The sequence below is a fragment of the Diceros bicornis genome, chromosome 8 (genome assembly GCF_020826845.1).
Source record: "Diceros bicornis minor isolate mBicDic1 chromosome 8, mDicBic1.mat.cur, whole genome shotgun sequence".
NCBI classification, from domain to species: Eukaryota; Metazoa; Chordata; class Mammalia; order Perissodactyla; family Rhinocerotidae; genus Diceros; species Diceros bicornis.
Window position 1 is genome coordinate 69,118,139 of NC_080747.1, and position 16,910 is coordinate 69,135,048.

At 43.3% G+C, this 16,910-nt stretch overlaps 1 protein-coding gene across 11 annotated transcripts in view; it reads right to left on the reverse strand.

The window, feature by feature from the left end:
* Positions 1-16,910, reverse strand: part of WDFY3 (WD repeat and FYVE domain containing 3) — a 258,056-nt gene that overhangs the window by 1,883 nt on the left and 239,263 nt on the right. For all 11 annotated transcript variants that reach the window (XM_058547432.1, XM_058547433.1, XM_058547434.1 and 8 more), the window contains 8 exons: positions 15,895-16,049; positions 14,609-14,767; positions 12,499-12,678; positions 9,281-9,463; positions 7,499-7,595; positions 4,570-4,893; positions 3,842-3,953; positions 3,221-3,418 (listed from right to left, as the gene is read on the reverse strand). In XM_058547432.1, coding sequence (XP_058403415.1) covers positions 3,221-3,418; positions 3,842-3,953; positions 4,570-4,893; positions 7,499-7,595; positions 9,281-9,463; positions 12,499-12,678; positions 14,609-14,767; positions 15,895-16,049 — 1,408 coding nt within the window. The remainder of the gene's footprint in view (positions 1-3,220; positions 3,419-3,841; positions 3,954-4,569; positions 4,894-7,498; positions 7,596-9,280; positions 9,464-12,498; positions 12,679-14,608; positions 14,768-15,894; positions 16,050-16,910) is intronic.

Here is a 16,910-nt window from a genome sequence, read left to right on the forward strand (position 1 = left end):
AGACTTACTACCCATTTTAAAAGACACTTGGTCACTATCAAGTCCTTTGGGCTTTTAAACACTTTGATCCACTCCTCAGTCATTTCTTAAATGGGTAGTTTGGCTTTTCTCTCTGATCCAAATGTTCTCATTTTCTATTTACCTTGATAGAATTCCCTGAAGTAGACTATACTTAAGAGATGGTCAAATTCCTTACAAACTATTCTTATTCTTGGAGTAAAGCAGGGTGTGATCTTGGAAGTGGCCCTTAATTACTTTAAGCTTGGCTTTCCACAGCACTGAAATAGAGAATTACATTTCCTCCATTAATCTACTAGCTAAAGTGTCCAGAGAATAAATGAAGTGCTACCAGCTTAAGGGGTTTAAAGGACTGTTATTGGACTTGGAGGAGACCCTCAGGAGTGTTGACAAGCTCCCAGCAACTGAAGGGCATGAAGACTGTGGGCAGAGCTCTACTCTCCTGGACAGCTCGTCCTCCTGTGCCTGCTCTATTATAATCAATCACTGTGTGGGTGGTTTTCCAAAAAAAGCCTCCAACCAACATTTGATAGCAGTGGATAATTTAAGTGATTACCTATATTTAAACAATATTTTGAAAACTAAGCACTACAAAGAACAGATGTGTGCCAGCATACGTAGGGGGGTGTTGACTATCAGAAATTACTAGATCACTAGGTTTTATAGAGTGGGCTCCTCAAAGCACAGAACCACAAGACAGAATCGTCTGCCGACGTCATAGACATTCCCGTAAGGAACAGCTGGTAGCAACATTCTGGCTACCTCGTCTTGAATCAAACTTTCCAGGAAAAAAGGTTTAAGACATTAATTTGAAAACAAAATTAATAATTATAATATAACACCTTTTAATGAACACCTATATTGCCAGACTTTGCACTTGGTGCTTTACAAAACTCATAAACACAATTTCATTTAATTCTCTCAACATCTCTATGAGAAGAGGTAATTATTCACATTTTACAGATGAAGAAACTGAAGCTCAGAGAGGGCCAGTAACTTGCCTGGGATGACACAATGGACAGTAGCCCAGTGAGCATTTGGTCAGCGCAAACCCAAAGACCAGGTCCTTTCCAATAAGTCACTGCCCACAAAACCTCAATAACTGGCTCAAAAACAATATACAATTTATGTTTTCTATGAAAGCATGTCTCCGGTAAGGCAATATAAGCCTTAGAGAGTACTGCCCACAGGATCTCTTCTGTGTCTGCCATGGAGAGTAAGGACCACCTATGTATGTATGGGACCCCAGTGGACGACAGAGATGGCACCCAAATCAATGGTGATGGGACAACTGACTTTTCATATGGGGAAAATAAAAAAGATCCCTGTCCCATGTCAAACCCCCAAATAAATTCCAAATGGATTTGGACCTAAAGACCTAAACGTGAAAAACAAAACTTTGAAACTTTTAAAAGAAAATAAACAAGGCTATTTTTTTTTTTTTTTTTGTGAGGAAGATCAGCCCTGAGCTAACATCCATGCTAAGCCTCCTCTTTTTGCTGAGGAAGACCGGCTCTGAGCTATAACATCTATTGTCAATCCTCCTCCCCCCTTTTTTTTTTTTTTTTTTTTACCCCTAAAGCCCCAGTAGATAGTTGTATGTCATAGTTGCACATCCTTCTAGTTGCTGCCTGTGGGACGCGGCCTCAGCATGGCCGGAGAAGCAGTGCGTCGGTGCGCGCCTGGGATCCGAACCCCGGCCGCCAGTAGCGGAGCACGCGCACTTAACTGCCAAGCCATGGGGCCAGCCCCGAACAAGGCTACTTTTATGATCTCAGGACAGGGAAAAATTTCTTAAGAAACCAAAAGCAAAAATCATAAAAAGTTGGGGCCGGCCCAGTGGTGTAGCGGTTAAATGCACGCACTCTGCTTCAGCGGCCCGAGGGTTCGCGCGTTCAGATCCTGGGCGCGCACCAACACACCGCTTGTCAAGCCATGCTGTGGCAGCATCCCATATAAAGTAGAGGAAAATGGGCATGGATGTTAGCCCAGGGCCAGTCTTTCTCGGCAAAAAGAGGAGGACTGGCATCAGATGTTAGCTGAGGGCTGATGTTCGTCACCAAAAAAAAAAATCATAAGAAGTAATAAGGGTGACAACATCAAAATTAAATACTTGTGTGGCAGAAAAAACATATATAAAGTTAAAACACAAACCACAAAGTGGCAGAAGATATCTGCAAGATGTATAAAAGACAAAGGATTAGAGCCTAGAACATATAAAGAATTCAAGTAGGAAAAAAAAAGACAAGCCAACCTAAAAGGAAAATGGGCCAAGCAACCCAAGACGAAACTCAAATAGCCAATAAGCACATGAAAAGACGTCCACGCTCACTAGCACTGCCAAAGCACTCCTGGTTATCAGATTGGCAAAAGAGAAAATGCTTGGCAATCACAGGTATGAATAAGAATCTGGAGAGCCCGCACATCCTGCCGGAGGTCAACCAGCAGTACTGTTCTGGAGAGCATCTGCAATACCTAGTGAAGCTCAGGAGCACGTCTCCGACCCACCAATCCCATTCTGAGCTATCTCCTCAGAAACGCTCCAGCTTGTCTACGAGGAGGGCATTGACAAGGGCGTGCACTGCAGCCGTGTTTATAGTATTGATAAAATGAAAAATCCCTGAAGAGTCCACGAAAAGGGAAGTAGACACAAAAAAATAGGTGACAGCAGTTAAAATGAAAATATTAGAATAACAGTTATTGAAGTGAATGGATTTCAAAAACAATGTTGAGTAAAAAAAGCAAGTTACAGGAGGTCCGGACAGTATGCTATATTTATATAAAACTGAAAAACACAAAACAATAACATTGTATTGTTTATGGAGACGATACACGCACTCCAAGTGTAATAACTCCAAGTGTAATAACACGGAGAAGCAGAGGGTGTGACTGGTGGGGGCGCAATGAGGGCTTAAAATGAATCCATAATGTCTTATATTCAAATATAATGAAATATTAGCACCTTCCCATTCTGAGTCACAGGTGACCAGGTGTTTGTGATGATTATTTCTGTGTTTTTCAATATGATAGAAATATTTCACAATTGTAATAAAAAAGAACCAAGAGAAAGTGGAGACCGGTTTAGACTGACATGCACACTGTAGTGGGGACCCTGACGCAAACCAGAGCCTATGCTCAGGGGGCATAATCGGCATTCTTAGAGCTTAACCCACAGAAACTCAAAGCTTGCATCTCATCTTACTTCTGGCAGAAGAGCTGGCCGCAGTTCCTGCAATGGTGCCGTCTTTCCGTGAGAGAGAACCTCACCGAGCAGCCTGAACAGCTGTCCCCTCCTTCATCCTTCACCCAGTGGTCAGCAGCAGAACGGCCTGGCTGGTCACTCACAGACCAGCTAAAAACTCGGCCTCGACTATCACCAACGAGGATCCTGCTGTGATCCCTGCGGGAGACACGACACGCAGTCACCTCAGGGAAGGCCTCCGCACAGCCTCGAGGCTGAAGAGCTCCTGCTGTTACTCTTGAGGCTCTCCAGGCTTCAGGGGCTGTGTGTGTTGGGTGGGGGTTGTGTGCATAGAGAGACAAAAATAGAACTGAGCCCGAATTTACACTTCCATCTCAACCGTCTTTGGATCAAACCTTGCCGTATGTTTGAAGAACAGAGAAGGCAAAGTGTTTTGTTTTTTTTAAATTTGGAATTAAAATATACACACTGGCAGCTTTCTTCTTCTGATTTGTCTGTTGGAGCCACGTATGACAATGCAAATGAAACCTGTTTACCCCAAAGACTGGCCTGGAGCGCGTGGGCCTAGACTAAGCAAATGACTCGGCTGGGAAGAGGAGCTGGAAAAGGTCTGACACTTACTTGGAGACGCCCAGGGCAGTGATCTCTGCTGGGTGTGCGTTGTCCTTCCGATCGAAGGCCGTGTGCATAGTCAGCTTACTCCTGAACACCAGCTGCCGCTCCCATCGGTACCCTGGAGTGGAACAGTCAAGACACGATACGCTAAAGTGAGGGAAGCCAACATTTGGTAGGTGTTCCCTAACATGGTGCTCTCAAAAGTTAGGGTCCCACAACACACAGTTACAGCAGCTTTTCTGGTTCTCAGCAGCTGCTGCCTCAGTTGAAGATAAAGTAATCTAGCTTAACACTGACCATGGGCCAGGCCGAAGAACATCTCATTCACAAAGGCAAATACAGAGAAGGGGAAATTTTCAGTGCAAGAAGATACAATTTCTCCAACTGAGGACCTTGCCTCTAACTCCACCATAGGCATAGCTATCTGTGAATACAGTTTTATTCACTTATCTGTAATCAATAACTTGCCAATTTTCAAAAGCTTTCATGATTGATAAATGAATGGTTTTTTTGGTTTGAGGCGTTTTTTCTTAAAAAATGCCCAACATATTGCAAACACCATTGTGGGACAGAACCTCTAAGTCCACTTTACACAGAAGAAAGTTAAGAGGCCTTCTCTGTGTGGCCCTGGTAACAGGGATGGGGTGCAGGGAGAGCTAGAGCCCACCGCCTCAGTCCACCAACCCTCACACCACCCACAAAGAGTGAGAAATAGACCCCAGACTTCAAGTTACCAGGCTTCAATCTGCTGTAATTCCGCACTTCGATGGGATTGGGGTGGGGGTGGTTAAGGGGACCCTGCAGATGGGCTCTGGTCTGGCCCTCTGAATAGTTCACAAATATGAAGCCGTCTTTCTCATCTAGACTGAGCTGGTCGGACCAGCGCCTGGAGTCATCGGAGCCACTGTCATTACACCAGGTGGCCGTTGCTCGGCAGGAGGCTGTCCGGGGCCTGTGGCTGGTGCTGCTGGGCTGACTTGGCATGTCTTTGGGATCCTGGGTGATGCTCTGCTCATCCGCTTCTGAATCACTGCTGTCCTCGTCCTGCGCTTCCTGCCCTGGGTAATGCATTGGGAGAATCAGAAAACACACACGTTATATTAGACCCAGCTTTGTCCCACTGGTACTTTTCCTTTACCAGTTAAGACACAATACACATAGTATTTTATGCTAAGTATAACAATAACAGAAAAAAAAATGCCAGAATTTTTAGCTAGATTACATATAGCAAAAAAAGGTTAGAATTTCGGAGTTCATAGAATACTTTGGCCAAAATACTTAGCTTGGCACTCATCTTTCACAATCTGGCCAAAACCTGCCTTTGCAAATTTCTCAGTACCTGCCTCACACTCCCCGCCCCTCAGTTCAGCTAGACAGTGCCAGCTCTGCTCTCCACGCAGCCCTGCTCCGCCCTATGGCTCATTTTGCATGTGCCTTTGGCCCCACCTAGACCCATCTTCCCAATCTCTTTGTGTTCTTGAACACTTCTTTCTCTAGAATCTTACCCAGCTCCTGTAGCAGAAAGTACTTCTCTCTCTTCTGGACTCCTTTAACACCTGTATGCCTCTCATGTATTTAAAATTCTCACTCCCAGCTATTTACTGTGGACATTCTTTCTACATGACAGTGGTTGGCTTGAGAGAAGGGGCCCCAAGCACAGTGCCTTCCAGAGAGCAGTCAATATAAGTGACCACATAGATGAATGAATTATTGATGAAAGCTTTAATTTAGGATTTTGGTTTTTTATTCTCTTTTCTATTGTTATTTTGCATTTCTTCATCTCAGCTCCCCACTCCCTTGCAATAAAGTCTACTGGAGGGAAAATTTATGAGAAATAAATATATATAATTGGAAAAACAAGCATGCAAGCACCAGCCCACTAGACATATATATTTTTTTAGCAAGACAAATAATTTTCCTCCCTTCTGCTCACTAACACTAGTAGTCTAGATGACTAATTTGAGTGGATTTTTTTCACCCCAGTGGCTTATGATCATGAGCTTTAAGGTCTTCAAACAAGCAGTGTGGGAAAAGGCTTTTATTTCCAGTGAACCACTGGCCTGTCTTCCCTTTCACAAAGGCCACTGCCCTCAAGCCCCACCATGTCTACACTGCCCAAAGACAAGCCTTCCTTGTGGGCTGCTCTCCCCTCTCTGCCACCTCTGCCAAACTCTGTCCGCAATACAAATACATAAGGAGGAAGAAGATGAACAAATGTCTCTCCTCTCTGAATCTGACCCCTTCTTCTATCTCATTTATTCATCTCATCCTCCACTGTTATTCACTTAAAAGCTTTGTTAAAGGAAGGGAAAGTGACCCACTTCTCATTGGACCCTTAATCCAATGTCTGACATACAATATGTTAATCCCCAAATACTGACTGAATTGAACTGAATTTTTATGTCTCCAAACACCCAGAGGACCTTTTTTTTATTGAAGCTGCAACTGACTATGTAGAAATTTACATACATTAAAGTAATACAAGCATTAAAATGCCCTGCCCACAGGATCATTTCTGTTTTCTGGCAAAGAAAATAAAAACTCCTTTCAACTTACAAAAGAAAGTGATTTTGCCCTTCTGATAATAAGCCTTTTCCCTTAGTAACTCTTTCATATCATCAAACTCATGCTGAATTCTCAGTATACAAAAATTAACCATGGAGAAACAATCTGAAGGCCAAACCTAAAACCCTTTTCCTTTCTGGGAAGTCTCTTGCACCAACTGTTCTAAATCGAAGGGGGGTAACTTCTCTGGAGATGAGCAACCCACAGCAGATCTCAGCCTGGTTTTATGGCATTGTTTCCAATCATTCTGTACAGAAATCATCTATCTCTATATTTTACTGGAAAATTTTAAAGTGCTTCACAAATAACAGATAACAGAGTACAGATCACCAAGCTTCAGTTTGAATTAATGCCCTTCTTGAGCAGGCCCGGGGTAAGGACTCTGTCTGCCTCTGTGAATGGTTTACAAACAAGATGCTGCCCTGTCATCCACAGTGAGCCTGTCAAGTGATGGCAGAACAGACGTGGGACTGAGGTATGGGCCATCGGACTTGTCCAACGCTGCGCCCTCCAGATTTGCTTTGTATTTTCAAAACTGAAAGCCTAGGCCTTTGGTACTCCAGCAAGCTAATAACTATATTTAATATGGAATGAAAAGCCAACCACAAGACACTACCCGGGTGAGTGCTGCCCAGTGAACTAGAGAAACCTTTGCACACTGCCCCGCTACCTCACATACTAGGTGGCTACTGTGCTTCTGAGAGCGATGCCCCACCTCAGGCTCTTGTTTATGCTGTTTGAGATAAGTTTATCCATAATGACTTGGAAAAACATATGAAAACTACTGAACCGTTTTTTTTTAAAGGTTATTTTTCTTTGAGGAACATTGGCCTTGCGCTAACATCTGTTGCCAATGTTCCTTTTTTTCTCTTTTTTCCCCTCCCCAAAGCCCCGGTACATAGTTGTGTATCATAGTTGTAGAGTTGTAGCTCTTCTATATGGGACACCACCTCAGCATGGCTTGATAAGCAGTGAGTAGGTCCGCACCTGGGATCTGAACCAGTGAACCCTGGGCCGCCAAAGCAGAATGTGCAAACTTAACTTAACCGCTACACCACCAGGCTGGCCGTGAATAACTTTTTAGAGAGTATTAGATACCTATTTGTGCTTCTGGACAGTCTTCCTGCATTTCTAGGACTTCAGCAGGCTCAGGAGCTGGTGTTTCAGGAACTTGCAAAAATTCCATTCTCCAAAACTAAATTAAAATAAGTATGAAAATAAAAAACACTTAAATAGGTTAAGGAAACGATTTGCATGTTACAGGATGGGCTCCTGGGGTTAAACAAATAACTTAATTTCTATTATTGTGTAAAATTAGATTTCCCTGTATCTTGAAAAAACGTGGCAGGGGACTGCCTACTGTTGGGACCCAGGACAGGCCACCTCAAAATAACCCACAATGGCATATTTTTATTTTGAATTAAAGTTACTTATTTTGACTTAAAGTTTTGACCCTCCTCTCTGTTCCCCATGAAATCAGGAAATAAATCTCCCAAGCGAAAGGTACCCTCCCTGTACCAGGAGATAGAGATATTCTTAGCACCAGAGATAGGGAATTCAGGGCCGAGAAACCTGCATAAGCAAACAAATTTTGTTACCTTTACTAATTTACTACTTCAATCCTAAACTCTGCTTAAATTTCTCACTAATTATGTACCCTAAATTTAAGTTTCTTTGTCCTGTCAATTCCTTACAAATTTATTGTCTCTTTGTGTAAAAAGAGACAATGCCTCTTTGTTCATTCTCTGAGGATCATTTTTTAATGATCTCCCATACATACGTATTCAACTGGTTTTTCTCCTGTTAATCTGGTCTTCCATCAATTTTATTGGTCCAGCCATAGGAACTCAAGAAGGGTAGAGGGAGGAATTTCCCTGCTCCCCAACACTACACCTAAACAGTGCTTCCCGAACTGTGTTCCATGAGATGTTAATGTGTGTTTCATGGTGGAGGGAAAAGGACTGTGGTCAAGTAAGTTTGAAAAATATGGTTCAACTAAGTACACTTTTGTGTTTCCTACAAAAAACTCTGAGAGCCTCGCATATACAAATATATGCTCTAGATCTCTAAGAAGGCATAGAGTAAGGAGCCCCAAATGTATTTGGCTATAGAGCTTTTCATCACGCCTCACAGATGGAGTTGTCTGAAACGCTGCTCTGGAGACAGCAGACTTTGGGGGGTGCCTGTTGTCTGAGGCACAAGGTGTGGTATGGGAGTGGCTGAAAGCCTCCTTGTGCCCAGCCTGTGACTGTGACTATGAGGACAGCAATCAGCTGCTCTCTGCTTTTACAAAGAGCACAATTAAAGAAAACAGGCATAAAGAAAAATCTCCTGAGCGAGAAAAGCCCAAATATTTGAAAAGACTACTAAGGTAAATACTCCTTGGACTCTACTTTCTGCAGACACCCAACACAGAGAAAACTAAGAAAAGGATAAACTATCTAGGATTCAGGTGAAATCATGTAGGATTCTAGACACGGAACGGACAACTTGAGGCCTCTGGAAGCATTTTCTAGCTCTGTAATTCTCTGTAGAAAAGAGACAGTCCCTGTTTTCCCTAAGAAGCCATTTGGCAGGCCGAAAAGCCAACACGTAGGTAATCTACATTTTTAGCAATCCCAAAGTGACATGGGAATCATGTTTAAGTGACCATCTTGTGTCAAGCTGCCAACTGGTTAGTGGCACTAACAGATCTACTTAATGGGAAGAAAAGAAGCCGAGTCACTGATGTTCCCCACGTCTGATAACACAGTGGCCAAGGCTTGTTTGAATCTGAGCGAGTTTGCTAAACAATATTACAACCTGGTCAGATGTCTTTCAACTGTTTCAGGTAAACTTGGGCAGCAGAGACCTAACGTGCTTTTCTCGCAGCTGACTTACCCGGACCACACCATCTGAGTGTCCCGTTACTATGACGTTCTGTGTATCCCACTCGTTCATCTCCGACACGCAGCAGCAGACAATCTGCTGGCTCCTACCTGTGAATGTGTTTACACTCACAACAGGGCTCCCATTGATGCTCCACACGTGGATATACGTGCCAGCGCAGGACACAATGTCCCCCTGAGAAGGTAAAGACAAACTTCACTCTCTTTGCTCCCTTCGTATCAGGTTCTGGTTTCAGAAGCAAACTGAATCCTTGGCCTAGCTCTCAAAAAACCTTTTTGTCCTTCAACTAGTGGCTGGGTAATTTCTGAGGTAGCCTGGAATTCAGTGCTTGCTGACTTAAAAAAATACCCTGCAAAGAGGCCTCTTCAAGAATCCAAGGTTGAGTGTGTGCTGCGGCCAAGGTCCATCTCCAACGTTCCATCTCCGATGGAGACGACAGCAGGAGCCCTTCCACACTCTCCGTCTACACCCCCGCACACTGCTGAGTGACGTTCTAGCCCATGCCAAAGCTGTCCGTGCTCTCACGAGGCGATGAACTACTCTTCCTCCGGAGGGACTGTTGTTTACAAGTCTTTTTATAACTTTCATTTAGAGGCAGGGATCCACTCCCACTTAATTTTACAAAATGAGTCCAATCACCAAAACCATAGGATGGAAGAGAAATGTTTCAGTCCAAATATAGTTGTATCTCTCTCTCCAATAAATGAAAAGATGAAATCTTGGTAACATTGTATTATCCTATTTTAAAATTTGTATTCACGATAAGGGTGGGGGAATGAGGAAAAAAAGAAGAAAACTGGTATACAAGTCACTTCTCGGCAAACTGAATAAACCCTAAGACTCCCTGAGCTGATAACTCAGGTTTTCATGAGTTTCAAAGATGGAAAAGAACAAGCTTTTCCCTCAAATTCTAGCAGGCTGGGCTCCATCCAACCTGGTATGAATACAACCCACTACTGTTAAAGGAACTGAGACACTTCCTGAAGCATCCACTGTGTATGTTACTGTGGTGTGGGCACTTCAGACACTCCATTTCATCCTTACAACCACCTTGTGAGGTGAGCTACCACCAGCCCTGCTTAAGAGAGGATGAATGGGAGGTGTAAAGAGCTTAAGTAACTTGCCTAATATCAGAGAATAAAGATTTGAACCCAGCTCTTTCTGGCCCCGAAGCTTATACACCACACCATGCTGCCTCTCTTATCCCTCGGACAGCCTGACTGTCACGATGCTAGGGACTGACTTTAGAAATGACCTGGTGAATTTCAGTGCAGCCAACAGGCACAGGAGAACCTATAGAAACTGGAAGATGGTCATCAAAACCAGAGGGAAACTACAAGCTGAACAGCAGCACCAATGCAAGCAGGAGGTCAGGGGGAGGCCTGGGGCTTTCCCAAACCACTGTCTGTGCGGGCCTTGCTACTGTTCTCTCCCTTTCTTCCTCTCTCTGCTGTTCTTCTACCAAGATGGCAAGAACCAAACCAAAACTCAAACAAAAATAATACTCAGCAAAGTACTGCTGTGTCTACCTCCGTGTCGGCCACTGGACCGCCTCCGACAGCGAGTGTCGGCAGCCGAGTTTTAATGAATGGCCTCAGTCTCTGCAGGAGACGAGAGGCAGCCGCTCCACCGGGCGCTACGGAAGACTTCCTTCAGTTACTCCCGGGCGCCGCACTCAGAGTGCATTAGAGCAAAGCCTGTGGTTATGAGGGCTGAGCAGTAAGAAGAGGAATTAAAGGGCAGCTGCAAGGTAGCTGAGGCCCAAAATGCAGACTGAAGTAAAGCAGACTTGACATTGGCTGCAAAAATATAACAGAAATAGGGATCTTTTCATGAGTTACTAAGAGATTACAGAAGCATCTTAAAAGGGAAAACAACACTTCTGTAGTGTTTGCAGCAACTTTTGTAATACAACGGGTGTACACTTGCTCAAACAACTGACCATAAATAAAATTCTCAGTATCTAAGTTAAGAACAACCACAAAACTAAGTGCTCCAAATAGTGCAATTAAGCATTGACTCAGAGCCACACTGCTGGGTCAGAGCGGTTCTGCTGCACCGACATTTTTGTAAAGCTCTTAGGTACAAACGTTTACAGGACCAGCCCAAGGTCCTGTTCTAACCACATCTTAAACCTTTCAAATGTAATGAAAAACTAATCCGACTTTTTTACCCCCGCATCCTCCCCACTCACTGCCAACTCTGACTACTCTTACTATTATCAGACACTCTAAGCGCCATTCACTAGAACTGAATTCCTTTCTTTTTTTTCTTGGAGTGACTACAAGGTATTTGATTAACAGCATAATACTTGGTATCTTCTGGTAGAAATGAAAGATGCAGCATCCCTCGGAAGGAAAGCTGGCCTTGTGAGTGATGATACGACGTGGCTAGAACCACTCTGTGTCGTGCAGGCTGAGCCGGGGCAGGGCTGAGGGGAAGGGTGGGAATGGGTCGGCAGAGCTAAGAAGGGATGAGGCTGGGTGGGTTCCGGCTGATTTGCAAGAAGGATGTGCATATATGGGCATCATCTCCATACAACTATGATGACTTGTCCCTTGAACACCGAGGCCTCAGTCTCTGTCACCTCACCCTCAGCTTCCCCTGCTCACCAACACACCTTAGCAACACACCTACGCTGCCCTTGCCCCACCTCAGGAGGGCCTGGTCCGCATGGGGGACTCCTAGGTCAGTACATTTATTTTATTCTGACTCATTTAATTTATTTGTGCAAAAAATATTTATTTTTGAGAAGAGATAATGTCCTTTGATAACTTTGGGATCTGTTTTGATAATAGTTCTATAACAATTATTCTCTTGTTTGGGTACCCAAATATTACTCTATTCACTTGACCTAATACATAAATAATTTAAATATATTTCACAAAAATTTCGGTACAATTTCAACATTCTTAACAAATCCTATAAATTCTTTGGTTTTAAAAAAGCCTATTCTAGAATGTTTTGTTTTGAACCAAATCTTGCTCTTTAAAGTATGCAGCAGTGAATGGATTCTAAGACAAAATTTCTCTCTGGGTTACAAACTTTCATATCCATTTGCTTTTGCAAACGACACATAAATCAAGGAAAATGCAGTGGCTTTTATAAAATGAATGTCTATCACTTCAGAAAACAGTCATTTTTTATTTACATTGGCCAGAACTACTTGTTTTCCTAAACATAAACCAAATGGGTAATTTACTACTTACTGTTAATTCATTGATACAAAGAGCAGACACCGGAGCTCGATGGCCTCGGAGCTGGGTTAGGAATGACAGTTTGTTCAGATCCCAAATGATGCAGGTTCGGTCACGGGACCCGCTGACGATTATGTGATAGGCTAATGATGCTGTGGCACAGGTGACAGTATCGGTGTGGCCAAGTAAGGCCTACAAAGGAGAACAGGAAAAACCAGGCTGATCACAGTGAGAGGGCTCCTTAAGGGACTCCAGAAAGTCCCGGATGTACAAGGAAATGACAGGAGCTCGTGGGGGGAGACAGCGCCTTGAGCGGCAGTGTCTGGAAAGTCTTCCTTCTCCTCTTGCCCACTGTCCTTGCCTCATCCCACCACGGGGAAGGGAGAAGTCTGGAAGACAGTGGAAGCTCTAATCTTCATTTGTACATTACTCCTTTCCGGGGTCTGGGCCAGTATCTTAGAAGGAAGGGAGAACGGCAACTGCAGCCCAGCTTGGGTTTCTTCACACCATTTTTACTTGGAGATGTCTTGATTATGGCCCCCAAGGTACAAAATTTAAACTCTGAATCAATTCTTTCATGCCACCAACTCCTGTTAGTCTAAGGAACTATAACTGAATGGATTTTTAAAAAATGCACAAAGTGTGAAGACTGCGTGGTTACAGCACGTGATCCTGGACAGATCACAGGAAAATGTGGTTCTGGTGTGTCTGCCAAGTTCCTATTACTGAACTGCAGACATCTGGACATCTTCTGTGCCCAAGAGGGACTCCTTCTTCAAACTAGAATAAGAACTTCCCTCTTTTACTGGAATATGAAGACAAACTGGAATATGAAGAGACCCAGGGAAACGGCAACGTGGGAAAATAAGGAATTATTTTGAAGAAAAAGATTTAGACTACTGTTAGGAGTTTCTGAGCATTTACTATTTAAATAAGGAGTTGGCTTAAAATTTTGGTCACACAGACATCCTTAACGTATGCTTAGCAAACCCCGGAAGGCTGTTTTAAATAAGTGCTTTTTATTGAGGGGTTACTGACAGACTAGCTTCAAAGCCTATTTTCTAAATTGAAAATATTGTCAGCAGGAGAGTTTGTATCAGCATACTACACTGTCGACCTTATATCTGCTCGTGTCGATACTGTGTCTCTTTATGAGCCCGGCCATTAGACCCAGCAACCAGTGAAGTTTCTGGCCCATATAGATGGTTGTTGGCATAAGTACAAGGGTTTCCACCCTTTCCATAGACAGTTAAGACACTACTATTTGTTTGAGTTGGGCTCTGAAAGGCTCTGGAGTCACATACAACTGAATCTACATCTTGACTTTAGGCAAGCGTCTTAACCTCTCTAAGCCGTGTTTTTTCAGGTGTAAATAGAGCCAATAATTACCTCAAAGAATTGTGAGGATTGGAGTTTTACATTTTTAACCCCCCAGCACAGTGCCCTGAATGGTACTCAATACATATAGATATTAGGGTTATAGTACTTTTCAAATCTGAATCATAAAAAATACTTAGATGTATACTCCATTAAAAAATACTTCATGGTAAATTCACTCACAAATCAAATATTAAAAAGATGACGGCTTAATTATAAAAGGATTCTTCCTTTAACTAAAAATTTATAATAGAGTCAGTATATAACAAGTGATCAAATACTTGTTCTACTGAATACATTCATATCCTTAAGGATAGGATAGATGAGGAAAGAGAAAAATAAAAGAACCAAAGAATTCATTCTGGTCCAGCAGAATGAATTAATTCATAATTATGAATTAATAATATATTAATATGAATTAATAGCAAATATAATTTGGTTTGCAAAAATTCAATTTACATATAATTTCTGAGAAACATTTATATTACTTAAATATATTAAAAAAATATTACCCAACGACAGCTTGCTTTAGATTTTAAAAAAGGACCAGCTTAGGTCATTTTTAGAAATAGTTATCTTCTGATATCATTTCCTTTCGTTTTAGACCCATTTCTAGTAAAAGAACATATATTATTTTGGTTTTGTCCATTACGTCTGAAGCACCTTGGAATGGAGGAAGCTTTTCAGTTGCTCTCAAGTGAGGCAGCTGAGATGGACTATGTCCGTATCCTGCACATTTTGTTACCTGTTTGAGAGTGAGGGTCTTAGCTTTCTCTTTCGAGGTGCCCATCTCCCACACACACACGACTGTGCTCGCTCCGCCCGTGATGATCAGCTTGGGGTTGGGGCAGATTGCACAGAGAATCTGGCCCCACTCAGACAAACATTCGTAAACAGTCACTGCCTGTAAAACAAAACAGAAGTGAGACACACCGCCCTCCCGTACTACATACTCCTGCAACACAATGAGCACACTGAGCAAAGGAGAACTCCGTGCAGGCACCTCACAGGCAAAGACCTGCGTCCATTCTGGGCTGGTTTCAATTTAGCAACATTTCCACTGAAGCTCTTCTCTGAACTCCCCCCGACAGCCTCCTAACCACAGTTGCTGCTAAAAACCATAATAAAAAGGACTTTGCTCATAATGGGGGTCTCCAGCTTTTCCAGTCCAGGAAAATGACATTCGGATTGTGTGATGCTATGTAAGATGCCGGGGGTAATCTGGTAACAGGATGTGTTTGCTGTAGCCAGTTAGATGTAAAAGGAAAGCACGAGTGCTGCTGTTTAATGAGACGTTAACTAAACAGAACATACAGACCTGTGCACTGTATCCCTCTTGCACTCAGGAGGGGGCTGTCAGAGGACAAACACAGGGCACTAAAGGATCACTACATCCTGCCTCTCCAAGAGGAACTTATGGGACTCAAAACAGTAGCTGCTGCTTCTTGGGGGATGGGGTGACAGGTTTTCTGCCAGCCGTTTAAGAGTACAGTCACGTGCTGCATGACGTTTTGGTTAAGGACAAACCATTTAAACGACAGTGGTCCCATAGGATTAGTACCACATAGCCTAGGAGTGTAGTAGGCTAAACCGTCTAGGTTTGTGTAAGTACACTCTGTGATGTTTGCACAATGACGAAATTGCCTAACGACACATTTCTCAGAATGTATCCCTGTCATTAAGCAATGCATGGCTGTACTAAATGATAAGTGGGCCAGATGGTGACTCACCAAAAGGAGGCTCTTCTGGTTGGCGGAAATGTTGAATACCTGGCTGGCTAGAATTCTTTGAGTGGGAGAGAAACTGCTAGCTCCTAGTACACAACTTTACAAAAGAGGCTTGTTCTGTAGGAAACACGATTTGTCCTCTAGCGCCTTTATCCTGATCTGATGCAGTGAAGCTCTCCCTTCCTCTGGGCTGTAAGGGAATAGCTGACAAGCCTTTGGATGGGGCTCTCCCCACCCCCATTAAGCAGAATATCCAGACCATGAGAGAGTGAGATTAAATGAGTGAGCAAAAAACAATGCAAACCTTGTCTGACTCATAGGTTCCCAGCCTGCAGCTGAGGTCTGCGTAGCCCCAAGCAAAAGTTTTGTTCCAGGTTGGTGGGAAGAGAACCTTATTCTGTTCTACTGCAAGAATGCCTTTATCTGTACATACTATTTGTCCCACAGGCTCTTTGAGTTCTATAAAAAGCAAATCAACACATTAGAATAGGGACAGGGAAACCCATCGGGATAATAAAGTAATCTCAAAAATTCATACAAATCAAGCATCCTGACACCTATATTAAGACAAAATGATCTTAGATCTTGGCTTTTGAGTCTCCTACAAGACCTGCCAGGTGGATGTCGGGCCCTGACAGGTGTTCTGCAGGGCTTCCCTCCAGCCTTCCTGTCTCTGGACACTCTTGGGTCTGGCTCCTAATAATCAAGCCTGGCTTCCTGATTGTTAGGACTGCACAGAGTGATCTGGGATGCTCCCCAGAATGCCACGCACAGACCTTCAACCAATCTAGGCCTTCGGCACCTCCCAAGTTACAGCCAGCCCTTAGACTTCCTGAAAAAAGGCCATGACGTTCCCTGAGAGGCCTGCACCCCCTCCTCTGCCCCGGAACTCTGCCAACCACACCAGCGCTCCAGAACCATGCCAGGCAGGGACCGGAGCTGGCACAGAGCAGAGTCTGTGCAGTGAGGTGAAATGGCAGAGCTGGTAGCCAATGCAATTAACCATACTTTGACATTTCAATTTCTGGATTTGTTAAAGCGACAACTTCAAGACCTCGTAAAACACTTTTTCATTCTAAGAGAAAAAAATCCACCTGAAAAAGTACTTTTAGATAACTCATAATAACATTAGGTAAAAGAGATGCTTTTTGTTGGCATATCAAAGATGCAATCTTCTTACTATTTCTAAATGGGCAGAACATGTATAAATGAAGATGACATAAGTCTTTATATAATATAAAGTTGAGCTACAAGATTTGGTACATTAGAGTTTTCACTATTGCAGCAGGAAGCAGAAACCTGTTTGGTTCTTTTTGATGA